The sequence below is a fragment of the Scyliorhinus canicula genome, chromosome 21 (genome assembly GCF_902713615.1).
Source record: "Scyliorhinus canicula chromosome 21, sScyCan1.1, whole genome shotgun sequence".
NCBI classification, from domain to species: domain Eukaryota; kingdom Metazoa; phylum Chordata; class Chondrichthyes; order Carcharhiniformes; family Scyliorhinidae; genus Scyliorhinus; species Scyliorhinus canicula.
This window is the reverse complement of record NC_052166.1, coordinates 70,876,620-70,904,449: the sequence shown is the minus strand read 5'-3', so window position 1 is coordinate 70,904,449 and position 27,830 is coordinate 70,876,620. Positions and strand designations below refer to the sequence as shown.

The window sequence follows — 27,830 nt, the reverse complement described above, 5'->3', positions numbered from 1 at the left end:
TAACTGTGAACATTAGACAGCTGCTGAATGTGATACAGGCCCCATCCACGGAGAGAACATCAGAGGTGACTGGATTGGATTTGGGTTTGTTTATTTGTGTACCAAGTACAGTGAAAAGTATTTTTCTGCGAGCAACTCAACATATCTTTAAGTACATGAAAAGAAAAGGAAATAAAAGAAAATACTTTATTGGGCAACACAAGGTCGTCTCGCTGGACTGTTGGGATCATAGAATTTACAGTACAGGAGACCATTCGGTCCATCGAATCTGCAACGGCCATTGGAAAGAGCACCCTATGTTGGGGACGACCCGAAATAGGGGTCACAGCCTAAGATAAGGGGTAAGCCATTCAGGACTGAGATGGCGAAGAACTTCGCTCAGAGAGTTGCAAACTTGTGGAATTCAGAAAGCTGTTGGGGTTGGTTCGTTGGATATATTCAAGAGGGAGCTTGCAGTTAAAGAGATCAAGCGGGAGTGGGATACTGAATTTGTATGATCATACTGAATGGTGGTGCAGACTCGAAGGGCTGAATGGCCTACTCTTGCACTTATTTTCTATGTTTCCACCAAATAGCCTATTGTGCGCAGGCTTTCCACCCAACTCAAGATGGAAATAGCTCTTAAAAACAATTCTTCCTTCCAGATATTACACCCAAAGAAAAAAGTTGAATACCAGAGAATGTGTTTGATGTGTAACTACAGTCCCTTTCTGTGGGATATCAGTGAACATCTATTGATGAGCTGTAAATAAGTGAGTGGGGTTTTGCTATCGTCTCAACCTCCCAAATGTTTAAAGCAAACAAGGTGTGAATTGTTTACCAATGTGTATAGAATTTGACCCAGTTCAATGTCAATTCAAGTGTGTGAAATAGGAGATGCTGTTGCAATTGAGCAAAGAAAGGGCAAAGTCATTTTGAAACACTGCTGGTCTTTTATTTTACATCAAGTATGGCAACCTATCAGACAATCATTGATAAAATCCCTCTAAATGTTTTGTAATTACTCCCACCTCTTGAAACATCATTGTCCAAATGATTACATTGTTCATAAATCCGCAGTCACAGAATTAAGACAAAAACTAAATAGTTATTGGGGAAGAGAGATTTGCGAGAGATGAAATGGTAGCTAAATATTTATTCAAAAGTTGTTTGAAAATAGCAACTTTAAAAGATCAAATATTCTCACATAAAAGCCCAATGCAATGCTAATTACATTTACATGCAGCATTATTTAATATTTTACCCAGACAACTGCGAATGATACAGAAACTGACATTCAAAACCAATACGGCAAAATAAGCTGCAAAACAATATTCATGGCCCTAAACACTGATACTTGGGAGTCACCATTACAGACCTGGTGGCCTTATTTGGTCTGTAGCTGGATTGGAGAGAGGTTAGTGTTCATTTTTAGTGCCATAAATGTTGTACAGTTAAGTTTGGATACGTTCACAGCAGGTCAAATTCTGTACATTTAGATTGTTGGAAATACTGAGACTTGGAATTTACATCAGGTCCCGACCCTGGTGCAGAAACTCAATATGACTTTAGCTCATCAGTTATGCAAACAGCAACTACCTCAATGCTGGTAAATTGCCTCCTGCAAAGCTTAAGACATCTTCACCTCAAAAAATACATTATAGCTAATTTAACAATGAAATACATTTGGATGAAAGCACTTGATCAATATTGATAGGATCAAGGCAAGTGCGGATTGGAGCAGTAACTCTGCCTCACTTGCAGTAAGGTATATACCAACACTCACTAATTTCCTGGATAAGCAGCAAATGGAACAGGAAAGGGAATGAGGCCTGCTCAGGAAAAGATGCGGAATGTGTTTAATGGCCTCTGTCTCCACACAAAACTCATCTAGTTCTAAAACAATGTTCCTGATGTTTGGAAGTCTGACTGATCAGGCTTATGGTCATTGTGGAGTGTTACTTTATTAGAGGATGAGAATGGCAGCAATCGTTTTCAATCTGGTTCCTCAATCTACATGTAGACTTCTGATCAATCTCTGGCGCTGAAATTTGTTTATGGGCACAACAGGAAGACAAACTGTATTCAGGTGATGAATGAAAAACAGCCTGAGGGAGGGAGCACCTGGCGAGTAGAACCAACAGCAGTTAAACGGTTCACAGAGCATCTGCCTTCTTCCTATTACTTACAAGCAAGACATCCCACCTCAGGAACAAAATTGATTGGTTGGGATCTCGTGCCCATGCTGTGCAGCAAGAGACTACCACATGGTGCAAGTGACAGCATCTTACTGATCAGTGAGGAATTCCTAATGTTTCATGAAAATTCATTGAGTGTAAACCTCGCATTAGACGATCTGAAGCATCAGTATAGACCCCAGCGCAGACATCACTGACGCAAACACTCATCAACAGATCGGTGAACTGTGATTTCATTTGGCTCCACTCAGTTTGAGGACAGGAGCAGAGATTTCATTCCATGTGGCCATTAGCAGATCCCGCGCTTTCTCTGTTAGTTCTGGCACATCGTCTGTTGTCAGACCACGAGTTTCCAAAGGAGGAAGAATCTTAACTGTACACTTACCTGGAAAATAAAGAAAGGCACATCACATCAGAAGAGGAGAAATTTGCTGCCTCACTTATACAGCTGGGAGGCTGCTAACCCTCAATATACTCATCCAATATTAATCAATTCCTCCCTCAATGTCCTACCATGTTCCTTTCCCCTTCAGGTATTTATTCAACTTTCTTTTGAAAATTATTGAATCTGCTTCCACTGTCCTGTCAGGGAACTCTTTCCGGGACATTAAGTTTACACAATTTATTCTATATGCGGCGAAAGACTTCAAAGACCAGGCCCAAGTGTTGGTGGTTAACTGTAGTTATAAAATCCGATAGATTGAAGAGCTGGCAGGATAAGCAGGACAATCCAGCTCTGAAACAAAGGAGTTTTGAAGATATGTTAAGGGAACAGAATCAGTCATTTGGAAGGTTAAGGGGAAGTCGAGGAACAAGATTTCAAACTCATGACGGCTGTAACGCGATGGATGCAAAAACAATTTGTGTGGAAGCGTTATGAGGGGCAGGAGGCGTTATTCAGGCAGCTGACTCCACCATAGTAATGCAGTTTAAAAACTTGCACACTTATAGTCAGGGATTAACTGTAGAGTCCGAGACAAAGAAAGGACTGAAATGGGCCTTCTTCAGGCAAGATGACAAAGCTCCGGTTCAGATACATACCAGAAGTAAACCTTTTCTCTGCTCTGTTGTAGAAGTCATTGTAAGAGGAGAACACGACTGGGATAATTGGAACCTGAAAACAGCAGATTTGATGAAACAGTTCAATAATCATTGTTGGCTGGACTACTGCTTCCTTTGCCCTTCAAAGGGATGAAGTATCCACTTTCCCTGAAGTTTAATACCCATGACCAAGTCAAATCGGAAATGTACAAAGAAAGATTCTGCAACTGACAGCATTTCAGATTTAACTTGTCATTAGACCTGGAAAAAGACTGCAGGTGTCATTAGAAAGAATAAATCAGAGTAACACAGATTCTAAATAGAAAAAAATTAGTCAGAATGAAAGGGATAATGGACCTCGGCATTGCTCCATGATCTCAATATGACATTCAGAGCATCAAGCGTCCTGCCGAATAAATGCAAAAGCTCTGAAGAGTCATCTGGGCTCTTACTCTTCCCACAGATGCTGCCAGACTTGCTGATATTTTCCAGCATTGCTTGCTTTAATTTTTTATTTTAAACGTCGAAACAGTGGCTCCCAAAGGAATCAACAATGATAAAACTCTTTTTGAATCAATGTTAAAACTCTTTTTGGGCTGTGTAGGAACTTCCTCATTAGAAAGTAACAAATATTAAAACCTTTTACCCGATTCAGTTTAAAGATTTTTACATTGCTAAATTTTTACATTGGTAAATTAAATAACTTAAAATAAGTTGAAAAATATAGAAGAAAATGTAACTTTCTACTTGGAGTATCTCCTGCTCACTGCAGATTCAACTTCCCAAACCTTTCACTCCTTGAATCCTCTTGGTCACTACACCCACCCTCAGAGTTCTGGCCTCTTTGTCTCTCCAAACCTTGAATTGTGGTCTCCCCCCTTCCTGACCTCCAGGATGTCACCTTTCTCTACCCTCAACCACCTGACCTCCCACTGCCTGACTCATCCTTTCGTGTCTACCCTCTCCCAAACCTCACGATGCACAGCAAGATTACAGCCCCCATTTACTTACTGATGTGAAAGTGAAATATGCTAACGCTCAATGAGAACTAATTGTACAAGGAACAGGTTTGGACAACTAAATGCTGAATTGAAGTTTCTTTGCTTTCTACACAATCTGAACCTCACCCCCCTGCAGCACGTTGATCAATTTCAAACAGATTTTACCTGTGCCTGCACTGCCAAGTGGAAAGCTCCTCGTTTAAAAGGTAGCATGTTACCATCATGATTCCTGGTCCCTTCTGGAAACACCCACAATCGGATCTGGAGGGGATCAAAAGTGACATCAGTAAAGAATATTGTTAAGCTAAAAGTCAAAGCAAAGCCCTCAGTTTGCGGGGTTAAAAAGTGCAGCAATGCAATAGTTATAGGGGGATTCAATTGTAAGGGGAATAGAAAGACATTTCTGTGCTGCAAATGAGACTCTTGGGTGGTATGTTGCCTCCCTGGTGCTAGGGTCAGGGATGTCTCGGAGCATTTACAGGATATTCTGGAGGGGGGAGGGTGAACAGCCAGTGCTCGTGGTACACATCATAGGTAAAAACAGGGATGGAGGTCCTAAAAGCAGAATTTAGGGAGTTAGGAAGAAAGTTGGATAGTCGAACCTCAAAGGTAATGATGAAATGGTTACCACCAGTGCCACGTGTTGGTCAGAATAGAAATAGCAGGATATACAGGATGAATATGTGGCTGAAGAGATGGTGTGAAGGGGAGGGTTTCAGATTCCTGGGGCATTGGGACTGAGGGAGGTTGGACCAGTACAAACTGGACGGGTTACACCTGGGTAAGATCAGAACTGATGTCCTAGGGGGAGCATTTACTAGAATGGCAGGGGGATAGGAACCTAGGCAAGGAGTCAGAGGCGGAGGAAACAAGGACAAAAACAAAATGTAGAAAGAGGAATAAGAAAAGTGACAGGCAGAGAAACTAAGGGCCAGATTCAAACAGGGTCACAGTGAAAAATACTGGAAGCAAATAATGTTAAAAAGACAAGCTTAAATGTTTTGTGCATTAACTCACGGAGCATTCGCAATAAAGCGGATTAACTATCGCACAAATAAACGTAAACGGGTATGATACAATCAAGATTACGCTGACATGGTGACCAGGCATGGGAACTGAATGCCCAAGGGTATTCAGTATTTAGGAGGACAGGCAAAAAGGATAAGGCAGTGGAGCTGCAGTGCTGGTTACAGAGAAAATGAACAAGGACAGCATGGCGACATAATGGTTAGCACTGCTGCCTCAGCACAGAGGACCCGGGTTCGATCCCGGCACCTGGTCACTGTTCGTATGGAGTTTCCACATTCTCCCCGTCTCTGCGTGGGTCTCACCCCCACAACCCAAAAAGAAAAAAACCACAACCTCAAACAATACCACAATGAGTCAGTAGAGGTGACTTGTGAAATGTTCTTGTTAGATAGCCTGATGAACATTACAAGAACACTTGTAGCTAAAGCTCTAAACAATTTATTAACATTACCTGTGGGTAAACTATATCCAAAGCAACAGATGAACAACAGTAAGATCATGCACATGCAACCTCTCGCCAACTTCCTCAATCCAGTCTGAGGCGTCACCCGAGTTACATTCATAGAATTGCCAAACAAGGATCATAGAATTTACAGTGCAGGAGGCCATTCGGCCCATCGAGTCTGCACTGGCTCTTTGAAAGAGCACCCTACCCAAGCCCACACCTCCACCCTATCCCCATAACCCAGTAACCCCACCCAACACGAGGGGCAATTTTGGACACCAAAGGCAATTTAGCATGGCCAATCCAACTAACCTGCACATCTTTGGACTGTGGGAGGAAACCGGAGCACCCGGAGGAAACCCACGCAGACACGGGGAGGATGTGCAGACTCCGCACAGTGACCGAAGCCGGGAATCGAACCTGGGACCCTGGAGCTGTGAAGCAATTGTGCTAACCACTATGCTACCGTGCTGCCCACTTGTATACTGAGGCGCCTTGTGGTCAGTCAGTGAATTACAACTAGCATAGATGGATTTACGAGGAGGCAGCTCAAGTGGGTCAAATGGCCTGTAATTACTTAGTAACTTTAAATTTCCCCCAGAATATAGTGACGCAGCGGTAATATCACTGGGCTGGTAATCTGGGCCCAAGCTAATGTTCTGTGGACATTGCTGCACGGCAGCTGGTGAAAGTTGAAGAATCTGGAATATAAAGCTAGTTTCAGTATTACCTGCGAAACGATCATCGATTGTCATAAAAACCCACCTGGCCTACGAGTGACTCAGACCTACAGCAATGTGGTGTCTCTATACCGCCCTCTGAAATACGCAACAAATGCTGACTTTGCCAGTGAAACCCACACCGCATGGAAGAATAAAAAAATATATAAACTTTGCCTTTGACCAGGTTTGAGCCTAGAGCTAGGGAAAGGATGGAGGAATAACGGTGTGGAAATGGGTATAAAGATAAGTGGAGAATGCAAGGTGGTTAGAATATCATTGAATAATCTATATTGTATATTATTGTAATTTCATTAAAGTGTACAAAGTTTTTACAGGGAAAAATGCAGGAAAGATGTTTCTCCTGATTGGAGGCCTAGAAGCAGGAGACAGTCTCACAATAAAAGGTAAACCATTCAGGGCTGAGATGAGGAGGATGGTAAATCTTTGGAATTCTCATCGCAGAAGGCTGTGGAGACTCGGTCATTGAGTATGTTCAAAGTGGAAATTGATAGATTTCTCGATACCAATGACATTAGGGGATACGGAGATAGCGCGGAAACAGAGTGTTGAGGTAGGAGGATCAGTTAGATGGTAGGGCAGGCCGAGTGGCCTACTCCTGCACCTATGTTCCGATCAGTGACATGGTGGTGACACAAATTGCAGACACAAGCACAAGTTTTTTTTTAAAAATCCAATGGTTCCAATTTGTTTTGAGCTATACAGGTTTCTTTCGTTGTAATTCAGCTATTTGTACAATTTTTTGTTGCATTCATTACACTGATGGCCTTGTTTACATTTGTAAATTCTTCATTAAATACTGCTAACTGGGCAAGTTTAATCTGAATCAGGTTTGCCTTGTTTGCATTGGCTCGCACTGTACATTTAGAATCAAGAAAATTAACTTTTTACTTACATTCTCTTTCAGCATGGTCTGAGCAGCCTCCGCCATCACACTTTTCGCATCACTTTTTTTCTGCCGGTTGATGAAGATGATGCCAGCAAGCCAGCAAACTAACCCAACTGTGCCCGCATACATCAGCTCTTTCTTCGCAATCGCAACACAGCGATCAGGGAGGATCTCCATCATACCTGGGAAACAAAACTTATCACAATGATTTCCGTACATTGAGATACTGGATAGGAGGTGACGGGCAGGTGACGTTTTACTGTACAGGAAGAAATTAATAATATTCATAGATATTGCAGCATAGGAGGCCATTTAGCCCGAGACCCATGTTACACATTACCTGGTACTCTATTGTAATTCCTGATTTCTCTGCATATACAATGTCCTTCAGTTATGTTTTTAACATCCTGTTATAATTACCTGTAATTTTCCATGTTCTTTTCAGCTTGAGCTGGAAATTCCAATTTTCCCTTTTCTTGCAATAATCCTCAATTCCCAAGATTCTGAGGGGCGGGGGCGGGGACGGGGGCGGGGCCGGGGCGCGGACAGGGGCCGGGGCGCGGACAGGGGCGGGGGCCGGGGCGCGGACAGGGGCCGGGGCCGGGGCGCGGACAGGGGCGGGGCCGGGGCGCGGACAGGGGCGGGGCCGGGGCGCGGACAGGGGCCGGGCCGGGGCGCGGACAGGGGCCGGGCCGGGGCGCGGACAGGGGAGGGGCCGGGGCGCGGACAGGGGCCGGGGCCGGGGCGCGGACAGGGCGGGGCCGGGGCGCGGACAGGGGCGGGGCCGGGGCGCGGACAGGGGCGGGGCCGGGGCGCGGACAGGGGCCGGGGCCGGGGCGCGGACAGGGGAGGGGCCGGGGCGCGGACAGGGGAGGGGCCGGGGCACGGACAGGGGAGGGGCCGGGGCACGGACAGGGGCCGGGGCGCGGACAGGGGCCGGGGCCGGGGCGCGGACAGGGGCCGGGGCCGGGCGCGGACAGGGGCCGGGGCCGGGGCGCGGACAGGGGCCGGGGCGCGGACAGGGGAGGGGCCGGGGCGCGGACAGGGGAGGGGCCGGGGCACGGACAGGGGCCGGGGCGCGGACAGGGGAGGGGCCGGGGCGCGGACAGGGGCCGGGGCGCGGACAGGGGCCGGGGCCGGGGCGCGGACAGGGGCCGGGGCCGGGGCGCGGACAGGGGCCGGGGCGCGGACAGGGGAGGGGCCGGGGCGCGGACAGGGGAGGGGCCGGGGCGCGGACAGGGGCCGGGGCCGGGGCGCGGACAGGGGCCGGGGCCGGGGCGCGGACAGGGGCCGGGGCCGGGGCGCGGACAGGGGCCGGGGCCGGGGCGCGGACGGGGCCGGGGCCGGGGCGCGGACGGGGCCGGGGCCGGGGCGCGGACGGGGCCGGGGCCGGGGCGCGGACGGGGGCGGGGCCGGGGCGCGGACGGGGGCGGGGCACGGACGGGGGCGGGGCCGGGGCACGGACAGGGGCGGGGCCGGGGCGCGGACAGGGGCGGGGCCGGGGCGCGGACAGGGGCGGGGCCGGGGCGCGGACAGGGGCGGGGCCGGGGCGCGGACAGGGCCGGGACCGGGGCGCGGACAGGGGCCGGGACCGGGGCGCGGACAGGGGCCGGGGCCGGGGCGCGGACGGGGCCGGGGCCGGGGCGCGGACGGGGCCGGGGCCGGGGCGCGGACGGGGCCGGGGCCGGGGCGCGGACAGGGGCCGGGGCCGGGGCGCGGACGGGGCCGGGGCCGGGGCGCGGACAGGGGCCGGGGCCGGGGCGCGGACAGGGGCCGGGGCCGGGGCGCGGACAGGGGCCGGGGCCGGGGCGCGGACGGGGCCGGGGCCGGGGCGCGGACGGGGGCGGGGCCGGGGCGCGGGCGGGGGCGGGGCCGGGGCACGGACGGGGGCGGGGCCGGGGCACGGACGGGGGCGGGGCCGGGGCACGGACGGGGGCGGGGCCGGGGCACGGACGGGGGCGGGGCCGGGGCACGGACGGGGGCGGGGCGGGGCACGGACGGGGGCGGGGCCGGGGCACGGACGGGGGCGGGGCCGGGGCACGGACGGGGGCGGGGCCGGGGCACGGACGGGGCCGGGGCACGGACGGGGGCGGGGCCGGGGCACGGACGGGGGCGGGGCCCGGACGGGGGCGGGGCCGGGGCCCGGACAGGGGCGGGGCCGGGGCCCGGACAGGGGCGGGGCCGGGGCCCGGACAGGGGCGGGGCCGGGCCCCGGACAGGGGCGGGGCCGGGGCCGGACAGGGGGCGGGGCCGGGGCCCGGACAGGGGGCGGGGCCGGGGCCCGGACAGGGGGCGGGGCCGGGGCCCGGACAGGGGGCGGGGCCGGGGCACGGACAGGGGGCGGGGCCGGGGCACGGACAGGGGAGGGGCCGGGGCACGGACAGGGGAGGGGCCGGGGCACGGACAGGGGAGGGGCCGGGGCACGGACAGGGGGCGGGGCCGGGGCCCGGACAGGGGGCGGGGCCGGGGCCCGGACAGGGGGCGGGGCCGGGGCACGGACAGGGGGCGGGGCCGGGGCACGGACAGGGGAGGGGCCGGGGCACGGACAGGGGAGGGGCCGGGGCACGGACAGGGGAGGGGCCGGGGCACGGACAGGGGAGGGGCCGGGGCACGGACAGGGGCGGGGCCGGGGCACGGACAGGGGAGGGGCCGGGGCCGGGGCACGGACAGGGGAGGGGCCGGGGCACGGACAGGGGAGGGGCCGGGGCACGGACAGGGGAGGGGCCGGGGCACGGACAGGGGAGGGGCCGGGGCACGGACAGGGGAGGGGCCGGGGCACGGACAGGGGAGGGGCCGGGGCACGGACAGGGGAGGGGCCGGGGCACGGACAGGGGAGGGGCCGGGGCACGGACAGGGGCGGGGCCGGGGCACGGACAGGGGCGGGGCCGGGGCACGGACAGGGGAGGGGCCGGGGCACGGACAGGGGGCGGGGCCGGGGCACGGACAGGGGAGGGGCCGGGACAGGGGCAGGGGCGGGGCCGGGGCACGGACAGGGGCGGGGCCGGGGCACGGACGGGGGCGGGGCCGGGGCACGGACAGGGGCGGGGCCGGGGCACGGACGGGGGCACATCATAACATTCCATGCTATGGGCAAAGTGGTGGTAAATGGGATTAGGTAGGTAGGTAGGTCAGATGTTTTTCGTGTGTCTGTACACCTCTTCTGCACTGTGATTCTGCAATTCATCTCCTTATTCCTGACTCAAAAGCAATTGGAAACAATGCTTCACCATTGGTGTGAACCCTTTCGTTATTTCAAATAGCTTGCAATGGAATCATCTCTCAACCACCCATGTTCCAATTGGAATTCGATCACTACCTGAAAAGGCAAAAAGCGAAGGACTATTGGGAAAAGGCAGTAGTGACAAGAGGTGCATGGCTTCTGCCGTGAGCCATCATGGACATAATGGGTCAAATAACCTCCTGGGCTGTAACCATGTTATAATTCTACAAGTTATCCAGGAACGATGGGAAGGAAAGAAAGCAAGGGAGATAGATTAATGATCAAGGAGTACACTATAGTACTAGAGAGAGGGGATGCCCTGGAGGAATCAATACAATCTATTTGGTTAGAGCTAGGAAATAATTACGGTGCAATTATACCCATAACCGAGGAAGGGATTGCAGAAGACTCGGTGCTCAACCAGAGGAAGCGTAATCAACAAACGCTGGTTCAGAAGGTATGTGAAACCAACCAAAGCAGCTGGTTGGTGAATAAGTCCCAGTGAATATTTTCAATCTTTGAAAGGAATTAGTTGCTGAATACCCGGTAGGGACTAAAAAAAAGGGCACAGTAAGAAGTCTTACAGTACCAGGTTAAACAGGTTTGTTTCAAACACTAGCTTTCGGAGCACTGCTCCTTCCTCAGGTGAATGATCTCCACATCATTAAAAAAGAGTATAGAATAGTACTTTACAATTATAATCCAAGTGTTTGGTAAGAAACAAGGTTCCTACCTAAATAAGGTCCCTAACCTAAACTTTTTAAAGGGAATAACTAGCTTAATCGAGAAGGATGTTGTGGCAGGAGACTGCAGACCCGTGATGTACTCCGCCTTCACAATGTGGGAAAGGAGGAATGCTGGACCATGTGTGCAGAAGCTGTGTTCAAATGCAGCTTCTAGCTAACCAAATTGTGAAGCTGGAGCTGTGGGTGGACACACTGTGGTACATCCGCGATGCTGAGGAAGTTGTGGATAGCATGTTTAACGAGGCAGTGACACCTCAGGTGAGGATTACACAGGAAGAGGAATGGGTGACTAGCAGGAACAGTAAAAGACTCGGGGAGTGCAGGAATTTCCTGTCGTCATCTACCTCTCAAACAGATATCCCGCATTGGATACTGTTGGGGATTTGGGGGGGGGGGGGGGGGTCTCTCAGGGGAAAGCAGCAACAGCCAAGTTCACGGCTCCATGGATGGCTCTGCTGCTCACAGAGTGGTGGCAGGAAAACGAGTGGCAAGGATACAGTGATAGGGGATTCAATAGTTAGGGGCACAGACAGACACTTCTGTGGCTGCAAATGTGAATCAAGGACGGCATGTTGCCTGGTGCCAAGGACCGGGACATCACTAGCAGCTGCAAGCCTGGGGAGGGAAGGTGAACAGCCAGTGGCTGTGGTTCACATTGGCACTAACAACATGGGTAAACAAAGGGGTGAGGACCTGCAAACGGAGTACAGGAAGTTAGGAAATAAATTACAATGCAGGACTCAAACGTAGTAATCTCAGGATTAATCCCTGCTAGACAGCGCAAATTAACACCTGGCTGGAGAGATGGTGGAGCCGGGAGGGATTCGGATTCCTGGCTCTGGGACCGGCTCTGGGGAAGGTGGGACTTGTACAAAACAGACAGTTTGCACCCAGGGAGAGATGGGACCAATGTCCTTATGGGGGCTTTCGCTATTTCTGTTGGTGAGTATTTAAACTAATGTGGCAGGAGGATGGGAGCCCAGCAGTAGGATCAGATAGGTGAAAATCAGATCAGGAACATGGAAGTAGAACTTTAGCCAGTGATGCAGAACTGTGTTTTCAAACATTTTTACCAACCGGCCGACCTCTCGCGACCCACGCCGGCCGACCTCTCGCGACCCACGCCGGCCGACCTCTCGCGACCCACGCCGGCCGACCTCTCGCGACCCACGCCGGCCGACCTCTCGCGACCCACGCCGGCCGACCTCTCGCGACCCACGCCGGCCGACCTCTCGCGACCCACGCCGGCCGACCTCTCGCGACCCACGCCGGCCGACCTCTCGCGACCCACGCCGGCCGACCTCTCGCGACCCACGCCGGCCGACCTCTCGCGACCCACGCCGGCCGACCTCTCGCGACCCACGCCGGCCGACCTCTCGCGACCCACGCCGGCCGACCTCTCGCGACCCACGCCGGCCGACCTCTCGCGACCCACGCCGGCCGACCTCTCGCGACCCACGCCGGCCGACCTCTCGCGACCCACGCCGGCCGACCTCTCGCGACCCACGCCGGCCGACCTCTCGCGACCCACGCCGGCCGACCTCTCGCGACCCACGCCGGCCGACCTCTCGCGACCCACGCCGGCCGACCTCTCGCGACCCACGCCGGCCGACCTCTCGCGACCCACGCCGGCCGACCTCTCGCGACCCACGCCGGCCGACCTCTCGCGACCCACGCCGGCCGACCTCTCGCGACCCACGCCGGCCGACCTCTCGCGACCCACCATTTATGTTTACATTTAGTATGACAGGTGAGCCTGCTGGGTCCTCACGATCTCACTTATTTTGTCATTCAATGTTACATTTCTGATAAGGACTTCAGCTGATGATTTAAGTTCTCACTGCATCCAATGATTAAAAACCAAGAGGTTTGTCCTCTAACTCTCTATTCTTTGTATTCAAATGCCTTTGAAGTTTTGAGAGTTTTAAACTCTCACTTGCAAAAACTTTCCTGCATATAGGACACATTGGGACTTTGCATTCTGAGTTGCAATTATAGAATTAACAAAGGAACACCTCCATTTTCCTGCTGCTTTGCTCCTGATTTCGGTATTTTCTTTGCTGTATGTGCACCCGAGGCCCTAGATCTCTGTACCGAGCTAACACTAGCACTGATTTGTCCTGCCGGGGACTCTCCTGGCAGCTCTGTCCAGCAGATTCAGTTGTGAGATTCTAGTCTGTTTGTGTCTCTGGCCCTCTCTTCCTTAAAACAAAACAATCAATCTTCCGTTCTTCACAGTCCTGCTGCCTTGCTTGTTGGCAGCTAGAAAATAGCGGAATCTTTCCTCCATGATTCAGCACCAAAATCACAGATGTACATGGCGTGTGTCATCACTGTAGGTGCCAGGCGTGTGACCTGCTCTCCGCCACAGCTTCTGGTGGGAAGACTACATCGTTCACATTTAAAACCAGACCGTGGCCGCCATTCTCTTTTTTTTCCAGATTTTTATTCCGTTTTTATTAGAAGTGACAAAAATTCCAACTTTAGAAACGTCCAAAATTGGATACAATGATTGCACCACAAATTGGAGCTTCTGTTTTGTTAAAGAGTTAATTGGGCTGGTGAAAGAATGAACAGCAGAAAGCTATTGGCATAAACGTCTCACCTGTATTCTCCAGTCTCAGGTTTCTATGAAGATTCAAGCTTCATTATCTCAAGTGTACACAGTAAGAAGTCTTACAACACCAGGTTAAAGTCCAACAGGTTTGTTTCAAGTCACTAGCTTTCAAAGCACTGCTCCTTCCTCGGGTAAATGAAGAGATATGTTCCAGAAACATATATATATATATATAGACAAAGTCAAAGATGCAACAGAATGCTTCGAATGCGAGCATTTGCTGGTAATTAAGTCTTTACAGATCCAGAGAGAGGGGTAATCCCAGGTTAAAGAGGTGTGAATTGTCTCAAACCAGGACAGTTGGTAGGATTTCATACGTTTTAGTATTATTGCTGGAATACTGTCAGGGGCCATAGCCTTTGCAGTATCCAATGCCTTCAGCCGTTTCTTGCTATCACGTGGAGTGAATCAAATTGGTTGAAAACTGAGATGCTGGGGGCTCTGGAGGAGGCCAAGATGGATCATCCACTCGGCACTTCTGGCTGAATATTATTGCAAATGCTTCAGCCTCATCTTTTGAACAGATGTGCTGGGCTCCTCCATCATTGAGGATGGGGATATTTGTGCAGGCCACAGAACAGAAAGCCTGATGGAAACTTGTTATTGCGAACATTGTAACATTAATGGTATTCTATGACTGATCTTCTCACAAGGACAACGTTAAGTGGGGACTTACTGTAGTTCTGCGGGATGCTGGAGTTGTATCCAGCAGGGAGATCAGGCTCAACTGTTGTCCCACCTAAAGCTCAACAACCTGCAAGTTCAGCTTTATTAGTCAAAATACCAAAGACAATGATGGAGGGAATCTTAATTGCAGCCAAAGGTCAGTATGCTCCATTGGAAGCAGCCTTCCTTAAACACCCAAATCATTGCAAAATCCATCTGCCAACACCAAACACAACCAGAATTAAGCAACATTAATCTGTAGTGCAAGTACACAACTCACTCAAAGGCTCATCCTTACCCATCAAATCCAGGGAGCTCTGGTGGTTGGAAATGATGACATATGGACCTTTAGCATCCAGATTTTCCAATCCCTTCACTTCAAGCTTAATACCATACAAATTCTTGATGTGTTGCAAAACACTGCGGACTACTCTAGAACAAAAACATAAAGCAAGAAATATGGTTAAAATAAATGGAATCTGGAGAAATTGATACATCAGATAATCAGATTGGAGGGGCACCCCGAACAAATTCTATAGCTTGCAAGCAAGTTCTCCTTGATAAACCCCACAGTTACACAGCAAGTAACCCTTAACCCAATTCACAATTTTTCAGGATAATACAAATGCTCGTTAAAGCTTTGATAATTAAAATTCATCAATTACATTGTACATGTTCCTGAACTATTGGTGAGTCATGAGTTATAGGAAGAGGCAGAAAGTCGAGTTAAGGCCATGATCTGATCAGCCATGATGTTGAATGGTGGAGCAGGCTGGAGGGCTGAATAGCCTCTTCCTGCTCCTCTTTCTTATGATCTTGTTGGAGGTGTGCCCTCTTGTTTAACTGACAAAGACAATATCTGATAGCTGCAATCTTACTGGCAGCAAATTCAACATATTCAAAGCATAAAAAAACAAGTCCCATTAAAAAATGATGGCAAACAGATTGCAGTTAATTTCAACGATCAAATCCAAATGTAGAAAAGGAGGGCAGTGACCTTTCATTGCTTTTCCTGATATTTGATCCCAGGATGGGACAAATATTTGTTGGATTTGCCTCTCTACAGCACTTGTCTATATTCAGGAAAATTTGAAAAGCTTTCCTTGGCAGAAGGAAATCAGAATGACGAAGTGGATAGAAAGAGTGATCCAAAAATTTGGCATTGAAAGCTAGGATCAGTTACCATGATAATTATCATTGGTTGTTGTAAAAACCTATCTGGTTCACTAACATCCGTTGGGGAAGGAAATCTGCTGTCTTACACGGTCTGTCCTATATGTGACTCCAGACCGACAGCAATATGTTTGACTCTCTGAAATGGCCGCGCAAGCCATTCAGTGCAAGAGCAATTAGAGATGAGCTGGCCTTGCCTGCAACATCCTCATCCCACAAAACAATAAATAAAACAGTTAGAGAAAGGTTTGAAGAAATCTTAACAGTAGAGCAGAGGTACAAAGTTAAAACACAAAGTCAGCAAATAGCAAAACACAGAGGTCATCCTCCAGTGTTTGGGGTCAGCAAGGGGAGTGGATGTGATTGTGGTGCACAGACAGAATGGAAAAGTGAGGGTGACTGAATCATACAATAGTACAAGGTCAGCACGGTAGCATGGTGGTTAGCACAATTGCTTCACAGGTCCAGGGTCCCAGGTTCAATTCCCGCCTTGGATCACTGTCTGTGCGGTGTCTGCACGTTCTCCCCGTGTCTGCGTGGGTTTCCTCCGGGTGCTCCGGTTTCCTCCCACAATCCAAAGATGTGCAGGTCAAGTGGATTGGCCATGATAATCAATCATAAGACAGAGGAGCAGAATTAGGCCACTCAGCCCATTGAGTCTGCTCTACCATTCAATCATGGCTGATATTTTTCTCATCCCCATTCTCCTGCCTTCTCCCCATAACCCCCGATTCCCTTATTGATCGAAAACCTATCTATCTCTGTCTTAAAGACACAGTGATTTGGCCTCCACAGTCTTCTGTGGCAAAGAGTTCCATAGATTCACCACCCTCTGGCTGAAAAAATTCCTCCTCATCTGTTTTAAAGGATTGTCCATTTACTCTGAGATTGTGTCGTCTGCTTCTAGTTTTTCCTACAAGTGGAAACATCCTCTCCACGTCCACTCTATCCAGGCCTCTCAGTATTCTGTAAGTTTCAATAAGATCCCCTCTCATCGTTCTAAACTCCCAACGAGTACAGACCCAGAGTCCTCAACCGTTCCTCATATGATAAGCTCTTCATTCCAGGGATCATTCTTGTGAACCTCCCCTGGACCCTTTCCAAGGCCAGCACATCCTTCCTTAGATACAGGGCCCAAATCTGCTCACAATACTCCAAATGGGGTTGGACCAGAGACTTGTATAGCCTCAGTACATCCCTGGTCTTGTATTCTAGCCCTCTTGACATGAACCCTAACATTGCATTTGCCTTACTGCCGACTGAACCTGCACGTTAACCTTAAGAGAATCGTGAACAAGGACTCCCAAGTCCCTTTGTGCTTCTGATTTCCTTAGCATCTTCCCTCCATTTCTCCTTCCAAAGTGCATAACCTCACACTTTTCCACATTGTGTTCCATCTGCCACTTCACTGTCCACTCTCCTATCTTGTCCAGGTCCTTCTGCAGCCTGCCTGCTTGCTCAATACTACCTACCCCTCTACAGATCTTTGTATCATCTTAGCAAACTTAGCAAGCGTGCCTTCAGTTCCTTCCTCCAGATCATTAATGCATATTGTGAAAAGTTGTGGACCCAGCATCAACCCCTGAGGTACACCACTAGTCACCGGCTGCCATCCTGAAAAAGACCCCTTTATCCCCAGTCAGCCAATCCTCTATCCATCTTACCCTTAACACCATGGGCTCTGAACTTATTTAACAGTTTCCTATGTGGCACCTTGTCAAAGGCCCTCTGGAAATCTAAATAAATCACGTCCACTGGTTCTCCTTGGTCTAACTTCCTTGTTACCCCCTCAAAGAACTCAAACAGATTTGTCAGACATGACCACCCCTTGACGAAGCCATGCTGACTCAGTCCTATTTTATCATGCACTTCCAAGTACTCTGCGATCTCATCTTTAATAATGGACTCTAGGAGCAGCATGGTGGCACAGTGGTAGCACTGCAGCCTCACGGCGCCGAGGTCCCAGGTTCGATCCCGGCTCTGGGTCACTGTCTGTGTGGAGTTTGCACATTCTCCCAGTGTTTGCGTGGGTTTCGCCACAACCCAAAGATGTGCAGGATAGGTGGATTGAACACGCTAAATTGTCCCTTAATTGGAAAAAATGAATTGGGTACTCTACATTTATAAAAATAAAAATAATGGACTCTATAATCTTACCAATGACCGAAGTCAGGCTAACCTGACTCAGATAGTCAGAGGGTTAGATAGGGTGGACAGTGAGAGTCTTTTTCCTCGGATGGTGATGACCAACACGAGGGGACATAGCTTTAAATTGAGGGGTGGTAGATATAGGACAGATGTCAGAGGCAGTTTCTTTACTCAGAGAGTAGTAGGGGTGTGGAACGCCCTGCCTGCAACAGTAGTAGACTCGCCAAATTTAAGGGCATTTAAGTGGTCACTGGTAGACATATGGATGAAAATGGAATAGTGTAGGTCAGATAGGCTTCAGATGGTTTCACAGGTCGGCGCAACATCGAGGGCCGAAGGGCCCGTACTGCGCTGTAATGTTCTATCCGGCCTATAATTTCCCGTCTTCTGCCTCCCTCCCTTCTTAAACAGTGATGTTACATTAGCCACTTTCCAGTCCTCTGGGACCCTTCATTACATGTTTTTAAGGTAAAGATAGATAGTTTTTTGAAGAATAAAGGGATTAAGGGTTATGGTGTTCGGGCCGGAAAGTGGAGCTGAGTCCACAAAAGATCAGCCATGATCTAATTGAATGGCGGAGCAGGCTCGAGGGGCCAGATGGCCTACTCCTGCTCCTGGTTCTTATGTTCTTATGTTCTTATGTTCTTCCTGTTTTCAGTGATTCCTGAAAGATCACCACCAATGCCTCCATAATCTCTGGAGCTATCTCTTTCAGAACCCTGGGGTGTAGTCCATCCGGTCCATGTGGTTTATCCTCCTTCAGACCTTTCAGTTTCCCCAGAACCTTCTCTTTAGCAAATCCCTAAATTCTCACTGATAATCTCCATTCTCCTCTCATTGTACTCCATTGACATTCTTATATTCAAACATATTATTCCCCACGTTAAAATCTTATTGGCAGCATTCTGTTCAATTTACAAAATATGTCCTCTGCAAGTACCTTGCTCTCTACTTCACCATTTCATACACCCACGATTGATAAAATCTGCAAATCTGGATGGTCAATTCCCAAAATCAGGAACTAACAAAAATTGGTTTTAGATCCCTGTTAGCAACATCCAAGAAAGTGCCTTTCTAAAGCACCTTAAACAAGTCAATTTCCTCAAGATGCTTCACACCAGAAACATTAAATAAAATCTGACGCCGAGCCACATGAGATGTTAGGACAGGTCACCAAACGTTGAGTCAAAGACGTAGGTTTGAAAGGAGCATCTTGAAGGAAAGAGCAGTCGAGAAGCACAGTGGTTTCGGAAGGCAATTCCAGAGTTTAGAGCCCAGACAGCTGAAGGCACAACCACCGATGGTGGAGCGATGGAAATTGGGGATGTGTAAGAGGCCAGATTTAGAGGGCAGAAGGTTGAAGGGTTGGAAGTGAATGTAGATGAGGAGGGTCAATGTTATCAAGGGTTTTGAAAGTGGGGGGGTAGGAATTTTTAAATCAAGGCATTGCTTATCCAGGAGAGATGTCGGTCAATAAGCACAGGGATTGATGCGATTGTGGTTTCCATTTTTCCTGCCTACCCCACACAGATGAATGATGGTTTGATACAAGTCAGTATTTAGGCACCAGGGCTTTAGATGACCTCAGGTTCATGCAGTTATGAAGTTAAAATATAGGACGGCCAGCCAGGACAGCAAAACACATTCCCCCAACCCAAGAATGACTAAACCAAACAAAAATACCTTTCCTTTCATTCATCAACCTGCCAATCCATTTCACCATCAAGGATGTATAAAATTGGGTTTCGCCCCCACACCCAAAGAAGTGCAGGATAGGTGGATTGTCGCTAAATTGTCCCTTAATTGGAAAAAATTAATTGGGAACTCTAAATTTTTTTTTAAAGTATGTATATAATTTAGACTTCTTGCAAATATATTCCAATCCCACCTAACTACTGTAACAATACAATTTTCAAAAAACTAAATGAGTTAAATTTGAACATTACAATAGGGGCTACACTTCAAATATCCTTCATTAGCTGTAAAATCCTTCCGCAGTTCCAATGGTACACATACAAATTAGGAGCAGGAGCCACTCAGCCCCTCGAGCCTGATCTGCTCGCTGTTCAATGTTGTGGTTGATCTCATTGTAAGCCAAATTCCACATTCCCACCTACCCCCATAAACTTTCACCCCTTTGCTTATCCAGAATCTATTGAACTCGGCCTTAAAAATATTTAAAGACTCTGCTTCCATCAGCTTTACATGGAGAGCTTCATAAATTCATCACCCTCAAATAATTTCTCATCTTGGTCTTAAATGAACGAACTTTTATTTTTAAACTGTGACCCCGAGTTCTAGATTCTCCCACAAGAGGAAACATCCTCTCCACATCCACCGTCAATACCCCTCAGGATTTATGTTTTTCCAAAGTTTCCTAAATTTGGGGACGGTTCCATTAGCCTGGAAACTCAAAAGATTGGTTAGCTAATAAAAAACAAATTAGACTTTTATAAAAGTTTGGAATAAAATACAGTTAAAAAAATAAGAAAACAAATTAGACATAAATGGGTCATTTTCTGGTTGGCAAAATGTAATGTGATTATTATTTTTAGATGTGAAATTGTCCATTTTGGCAGTAATAAAAAAGTGGTGTCACCAGTACCCCGTGCAACTGAAGCTAATCTCCCTACCTCTTGTATTTATTTCTCCTAACAATTGATTATATTCCATTAGCTGCCTGATTATTTGCTGTACCTGCATACTGGTCTATTTTGATTCATATTCTAGAGCCCCCAGATCACCCAGAGCTCAGTAATTTCTTACCATTTAAGTAAATAGGTATTTTTTATTCTTCCTGCCAAAACAGACAATTGGACATTTTGCCATGTTCTACACCAGGGGTGGGCAAACTACGGCCTGCGGGCCGCATGCGGCCCGCCAAAGGTCTTTATGTGGCCCACCAAGATCAAGTCATAAAAAAAATGTTAATTTTTTTTTTAAAGAATTTTTTTTTTTAATTAAGGTTAATTGGGGGGGGGGGGCGGCTGTTGGGTTACTGGTATAGGGTGGATACGTTGACTTGAGTAGGGTGATCATTGCTCGGCACAACATGTGTTTCATGTGAAGTTTCTACTTTAAAATATTAATTAATAAAAATTAATTGCTTTTTTTTTAAAACCTTTTATTTTGGCTATTTTAAATATTAATTATTTTACTTAATACACTATGCAACCCTTTAAAATTGTGAATTTCTGAATGTGGCCCTTGCACAGAAAAGTTTGCCCACCCCTGTTCTACACAATTTGCCAGACCTTTGTCGACTCACTTAACACCAGTCTCTTGTAGCCTTACGTCCTCATAGAATAGCTACAGAGCAGGAGGCCATTCGGCCCATCGAGTCTGCAACAACCCTTCAAATGAGCACTCTACACCCTGTAACAGCAGAGAGACCGCAAACTACAAATGATTATAGAACATAGAGCAGGCCCTTCGGCCCACGATGTTGTGCCAACCATTTATCCAAATCTAGAGGTGTACAAGGTGATGAAAGGCATGGATAGCCAGAGACGTTTCCCCAGGGCAGAAATAGCTGTCACGAGGGGATATAATTTTAGGGGAGATGTACGGTAGGTTCTTTACACAGAGAGTGGTGGTTGCGTGGAATGCAGCGGCGCTGGTAGAATCAGATTCAACAGGGACATTTAAGCTAATCTTGGACAGGCACATGGACAGCAGTTATTTGAAGGGGTGTAGGTTAGGTTATTTTAGATTAGGATAAATGGTCGGCACAACATTGTGGGCCGAAGGGCCTTTACTGTGCTGTATTGTTTTATGTTCTTCCAGGTCTCAAATCCATCTCCCTCCCTGATCCCCATATCCCTTTAGCTGTTTTTCAAAAAATCAGAAATATATCTCTTTCTTGAAACCACTTAATGATTCAGATTCCACTGCACTATGGGGCAGCGAGTTCCACAAATTCACCACCCTCTGCGAGTCGTTCCTCCTCATCTCAGTTTAAATCTACTACCTCTCAACCTTTATCTGTGACCTCTCATAGAAAATAAGTGGAGGAATGGGCCATTTGGCCCTTCAAGCCTGCACCACCATTCAATATCATTTCTGATCATGCAAATTCAGTATCCCACTCCCGTTTTCTCTCCTTGATCCCTTTTGCCGCAAGGGCCATGTCCAGCTCCCTCTTGAATATATCCAACAAACTGGCCCCAACAGCTTTCTGTGGGAGAAAATTCCACAAGTTCACAACTCTCTGAGAGAAGTTCTTCCTCATCTCAGTCCTGAATGGCTGACCCCTTATTCTTAGGCTGTGACCCCTAGTTCTGGACATCCCAAACATCGGAAACATTCTTCCCACATCTAGCTTGTCCAATCACATTGGGATTTTATATGTTTCTATGAGATCCCCTCTCATTCTTCTAAACTCCAGTGAGTACAAGCCCAGTCGATCCAGTCTGTCTTCATATGTCAGTCCTGCCATCCCATAATTAGTCTGGTGAACCTTCGCTGGACACCCTCAATAGCAAGAACCTTCCTCAAACTAGGAGACCAAAACTGCACACAATACTCAAGGCGTGGCCTCACTAAGACCCTGTATAACTGCAGCAAGACATCCCTACTCCTATACTCAAATCCTCTCGCTTAGGGCCAGCATGCCATTGGCTTTCCTCACCACCTGCTGTACCTGCATGTCAACCTTCAGTGACTGTTCCACCATGACACCCAGGTCTCGTTGCACTTCTCCTTTTCCTAAACTGCCCCATTCAGATAATAGGGCAGCATGGTAGCATAGTGGTTAGCACAATTGCTTCACAGCTCCAGGGTCCCCAGTTCGATTCTCGGCTTGGGTCACTGTCTGTGCGGAGTCCGCACATCCTCCCCGCGTGTGAGTGGGTTTCCTCCGGTGCTCCGGTTTCCTTCCACAGTCCAAAATGTGCAAGTTATGTGGATTGGCCATGATAAATGCCCTTAGTGCCCAAAACTGCCCTTAGTATTGGGTGGGGTTACTGGGTTATGGGGATAGGGTGGAGGTGTTGACCTTGGGTAGGGTGCTCTTTCCAACAGCCGGTGCAGACTTGATGGGCCGAATGGCCTCCTTCTGCACTGTAAATTCTATGATTCTATGCCTTCCTACTTTTGCCACCAAAGTGGATAACCACATATTTACCCACATTATATTGCATTTGCCAAGTATGTGCCCACTCAGCCAACCTGTCCAAGTCACCCTGCAGCCTCTCTGCATCCTCCTCACAGCGCACACTGCCACCTGGCTTAGTGACGTCTGCAAATTTGGAGATATTGCAGTTCCTTCATCCAAATCATTAATGTATGTTGTGAACAGCTGGGGTTCCAACACTGAACCCTGTGATACCCCACTGGTCACTGCCTGCCACTCTGAAAAGGACCCGTTTATTCCCACTCTCTGCTTCCTGTCTGCCAACCAGTTCTCTATCACCATTAATACATTACTCCCAATACCATTAGCTTTAATTTTGCTAACTAATCTCTGTGTGGGACCTTGTCAAAATAGACAACATCTACAGGTTCATCCTTGTCCACTCTACTGGTCACATCCTCAGGCTAATTAGAGGTTAGATGTCAGGTTAACCAGTCTATAATTCCCCATTCTCTCTCCCTCCTTTATTAAAAACGTGGTGTTACATTAGCTCCTCTCCAATCCATTGGAACCCTTCTAGAGTCTATAGAATGCTGGAAAATGATCACCAATGCGTCCACTATTTCTAGGGCCACTTCCTCAAGTACTCTGGGGTGCAGAACATCAGGCCCTGGGGATTTATCGGGTTTTAATCCCATCAATTTCCCCAATATAATTTCCTGACTTGCTATGTTAGTCTATCCCTGCTGGCAGAATATTTATATAGATTATAAACAGTTGAGGTCTGATTACTGACGCCTGCGGCACCCTGCTGGTTACACTTCGCCAGCCAGAGAAGGCCCCATTTATCCCAACCTCTGCTTTCTGTCTGTCAGCCAATCCTCAATCCAATCCAGGACTTTACTCCCAATACCCTGCAATCACACCTTCTGGATCAGGTCTTTTATGCGGCATCTTATCAAACGCCTTCTAGAAGTCTAGATATACCATATCCATAGGTTCCCCATTATTCATCTCCCAGGTTATAGAACATAGAACAGTACAGCACATATTGGTTCAGTATCTCCGCCATCTGTGTTTCCCATTATGTCGTGAAAGAACTCAAGCAGGTTTGTCAAGTATGACAAATCCTCATAAAACCAAGCTGACAATGGTGGATTGAGCTTTGTCTTTCCAAATGTTGTCATCTCCTCCTTAATGATTGATTCCAGCAACTTCCCCACCAGAGGTCAAGCTAACTGGTCTATAGTTTCCTACTTTTTGCCTCCCTCTCTTTTTGAACGTGTTTCCAATCCACTGGGACCCTTCCAGAATCCAGGGAATTCTGAAATACCATAGCAAGTGCATCCTCTAGCTCTACTGCCACCTCCTTTAAAATCCTAGAGTGCAAGCCATCAGGTCCCAGAGACGTATCTGCCTTTAATCCTATCAGTTGATTCAATACCGTCTCCCCAGTGATGGTTATTACACCAAGTTCCTCTGAATTAACTGTAGTTTTAGGAAAAATGTTATTATCTTCCACCATGTCGACAGAGGCTAAATATTGGTTCAGTATCTCCGCCATCTGTGTTTCCCATCATTACCTCATCAGTATCATCCTCTAGAGCAGTGCATCTCAAACTATCTGGTGTGGCGGACTGGCAGTTTTTTTTTTCAATGTGCCAGGGACCGGTGAGCGAAATAAGCCAATCTTTCTTTTCTGGAAACACTCCAAGTACTGGCAGACGATGGCTCGCGTACCGGCACCGGTACGCGTACCACACTGAGAAGCACTGCTCTAGAGCGTCAAAATTTACTTTAGCTATTCTCTTCCTCTTTATATACTTATGGCATCAGTGTTTATGTTTTGTGCTAGTTTCCTTTCGTAGTTCATCTTAGCTGTTTTGATTTTATTTTTAGTAGCCTTTGCTGAACCTATGTTCTCCCAATCCTCCGGTTTAGCACTAGCTTTTGCAGTATGGTATAGCCTTTACGTTATTGCCTTCATAGATCATAATCATAGAATTTACAGTGCAGACTTCCTCCTTGACTTCCTTGTTTAGCCATGAAACTTCCCCCTTTTACAATTCCTCTTCCTCTCTGGAATATACTTTAATTGAGATGTTTTTAATATCTAACTGAAGAGCCACCATTGGTCCTTACCCTCAATTACGTGTGTCCACTCCACTTGGGCCAACTCTTTCCTCGGGCCTGTATAATTACCTCTCGTGCACTGTGCTTTTCACACATTCTGACCTCCTTTATTAATCTCTGATAACACTCAGCCTCATCCCAACTTTCACTCCACAGTCTCCTTTATATTTTGATTTTTTTACACTTCCTTTCCCCTCTGTAGTTGTTAGACTGGCCCTGCCTGTTCATCCTATTAACCTCTACCTTCTCCTCACATGCAGACCTGCTGCTTTGGATCCCATTTACCATTAATATCTTGTAGTTTTACCCTTCCCTTCTCCCCCATCACCCCACTCTATGCAGGGAAACATTCAAATAAAGAGAGAAGTCTGGAAGAGTTCAATTGCAAAATCAGCAAATAGACAATTTCAAACAGGCTTCACCTTGATCACGTGACAGCAACAGGCCAGGCTCCTGGCCAGTCAATTATCAGATACTGACCAACACACAGGACAGCAGGTTCAATTTGCACAATTGCTCGAGTGTCATAAACCAGTATGTAAACGATGCAGCTTTTTACAGGGGGGACTTCCTGATTTGGAAGTGGTGGTGATTTTGGGGGGTGGCTTGGGGGTGATTTCTGGGTTATTTTTTCAGACATCTAGGTGATTTTTTCAGACCTCTGGGTGATTGCATGATGATCTGGGGTATTTCAGGGTGATGATATTGGGGTGACTTCTGAGAAAAGTAGGTAATTTATGGGGGAATTTGAGTGACTTCTCAGGGACCAGCAATTTCTAAGAGATCTGAGTAATTTTGAGGTGATTTCTGGCTGATTATGTGGATTACTCAGAGGATTCCTGGGGGATTGGGTGTCATTTATGGGGAATTTGGGGATGAATTGGGGGGTGATTTCTGGGTGATTTGGGAGTGATATGGGGGTTTATGGATGATTTGGGGTGTGTTCCAGATGATTTGGTAGTGATTTTTGGGTGATTATGTGGGTAATTTGGAGGAATTCTGAGGGACTGGCATGATTTCTGGAGGCTTTGTGAATGATTTAAGTGATGGGGTGATTTGAGGATGATTTGAGAGTGCTTTCTGGATGAATTGGTGAATTTCTGGGTGGATTGGGCGACTTGGGGTGATTTGTGGATGGTTTGGGATTGATTTGGAGATGGTTTCTGGATGATTTCTGGGCTTATCTGGTGATCTGGGGGCTTGGGGTGATTTCTGGGGGGCTTGGGGTGATTTCTGGGGGGCTTGGGGTGATTTCTGGGGGGCTTGGGGTGATTTCTGGGGGGCTTGGGGTGATTTCTGGGGTGATTTCTGGGGGGCTTGGGGTGATTTCTGGGGGGCTTGGGGTGATTTCTGGGGGGCTTGGGGTGATTTCTGGGGGGCTTGGGGTGATTTCTGGGGGGTTGGGGTGAATTTCTGGGGGGCTTGGGGTGATTTCTGGGGGGGCTTGGGGTGATTTCTGGGGGGCTTGGGGTGATTTCTGGGGGGCTTGGGGTGATTTCTGGGGGGCTTGGGGTGATTGTATGGGGGGCTTGGGGTGATTTCTGGGGGGCCTTGGGGTGATTTCTGGGGGCTTGGGGGTGATTTCTGGGGGGCTTGGGGTGATTTCTGGGGGGCTTGGGGTGATTTCTGGGGGGCTTGGGGTGATTTCTGGGGGGCTTGGGGTGATTTCTGGGGGGCTTTGTATGATTTCTGGGGGGATTTGTATGATTTCTGGGGGCTTTGTATGATTTCTGGGGGGATTTGTATGATTTCTGGGGGATTTGTATGATTTCTGGGGATTTGTGTGATTTCTGGGGGATTTGTGTGATTTCTGGGGGGTTTTGGGGTGATTTCTGGGGGATTTTGTATGATTTCTGGGGGATTTGGATGATTTCTGGGGGGTGTGGGGTGATTTCTGGGGGTGTGGGGTAATTGCTGGGGGGGTGTGGGGTGATTTCTGGGGGATTTGGATGATTTCTGGGGGGTTTGGGGTGATTTCTGGGGGATTTGGATGATTTCTGGGGGATTTGGATGATTTCTGGGGGATTTGGATGATTTCTGGGGGGGTGTGGGGTGATTTCTGGGGGATTTGGATGATTTCTGGGGGGGTGTGGGGTGATTTCTGGGGGTTTGGATGATTTCTGGGGGCTCCCACCCCCTCACTCACTTCATGTTCTCCACATCGCGGCCTCTCCGCAGACAGACCGGGATGACCGGCACGGCCAGCGCCATGATCCAGGAATAATAAAATCCCATCTTCACATAATAGCGGAATCCGGAGCTGAGCAGCCACAGGAGGAGCGGCAGCAGCAGCAGCCAGAGCGGCGCCATGGCCGAGCCGAGCCCGAGGCCTGGGGCCTGTCCCGCCTCCTCCGCCGGGGGCTCGCCTGCTCCCGGGTGCCTGCTCCCGGAGCCTCGCAGTTCCGGTGCCGCTCCGGGTGTCGGTGTCTCCGGTTCCCGCTCCGGGTTCCCGCCCTCTCGGTCTCAGAGCCGCTGCTTCCGGGAGTCATTGACGCGCAGGCGCACTGGGCACGTGACCTCTTCAGGCGGAGGTCACGTGGCTCCCTTGGTAACATTTACATTTGTATAGCGCCTACCACAGCCCAGGCTGCTGCCCAGCTCTGGAACATCAGCCTCCTTCCGGAACCAAATCCCGGCTTCATCTCACTGCCAGATCCCAAATCCCGGCTTCATCTCACTGCCAGATCCCAAATCCCGGCTTCATCCCACTGCCAGATCCCAAATCCCGGCT

General features: G+C 49.1%; 1 protein-coding gene across 1 annotated transcript; it reads right to left on the bottom strand.

The window, feature by feature from the left end:
- Window positions 1-909: 909 nt before the first annotated feature.
- agpat2 (1-acylglycerol-3-phosphate O-acyltransferase 2 (lysophosphatidic acid acyltransferase, beta)) lies at window positions 910-27,559 on the bottom strand. Its single transcript, XM_038782615.1, has 6 exons — window positions 27,246-27,559; window positions 14,870-15,003; window positions 7,329-7,504; window positions 4,385-4,480; window positions 3,219-3,291; window positions 910-2,562 (listed from the first exon to the last, which is right to left on the bottom strand). The coding sequence occupies exons 1-6, from the start codon at window positions 27,407-27,409 to the stop codon at window positions 2,411-2,413; spliced, it is 795 nt and encodes a 264-aa protein (XP_038638543.1). The 5' UTR covers window positions 27,410-27,559; the 3' UTR covers window positions 910-2,410.
- Window positions 27,560-27,830: the final 271 nt, after the last annotated feature.

Excerpts from the sequence above, each read along its gene's own strand:
- agpat2 (XM_038782615.1), bottom strand. The coding sequence starts at position 27,409 with ATGGCGCCGCTCTGGCTGCTGCTGCTGCCGCTCCTCCTGTGGCTGCTC. Across the intron at positions 7,505-14,869 it reads GAGCTCCCTGGATTTGATGG|GTATGATGGAGATCCTCCCT; the intron begins GTAAGGATGAGC and ends TTTGTTTCCCAG. Across the intron at positions 4,481-7,328 it reads AGACCATGCTGAAAGAGAAT|ATCCGATTGTGGGTGTTTCC; the intron begins GTAAGTAAAAAG and ends GATCCCCTCCAG.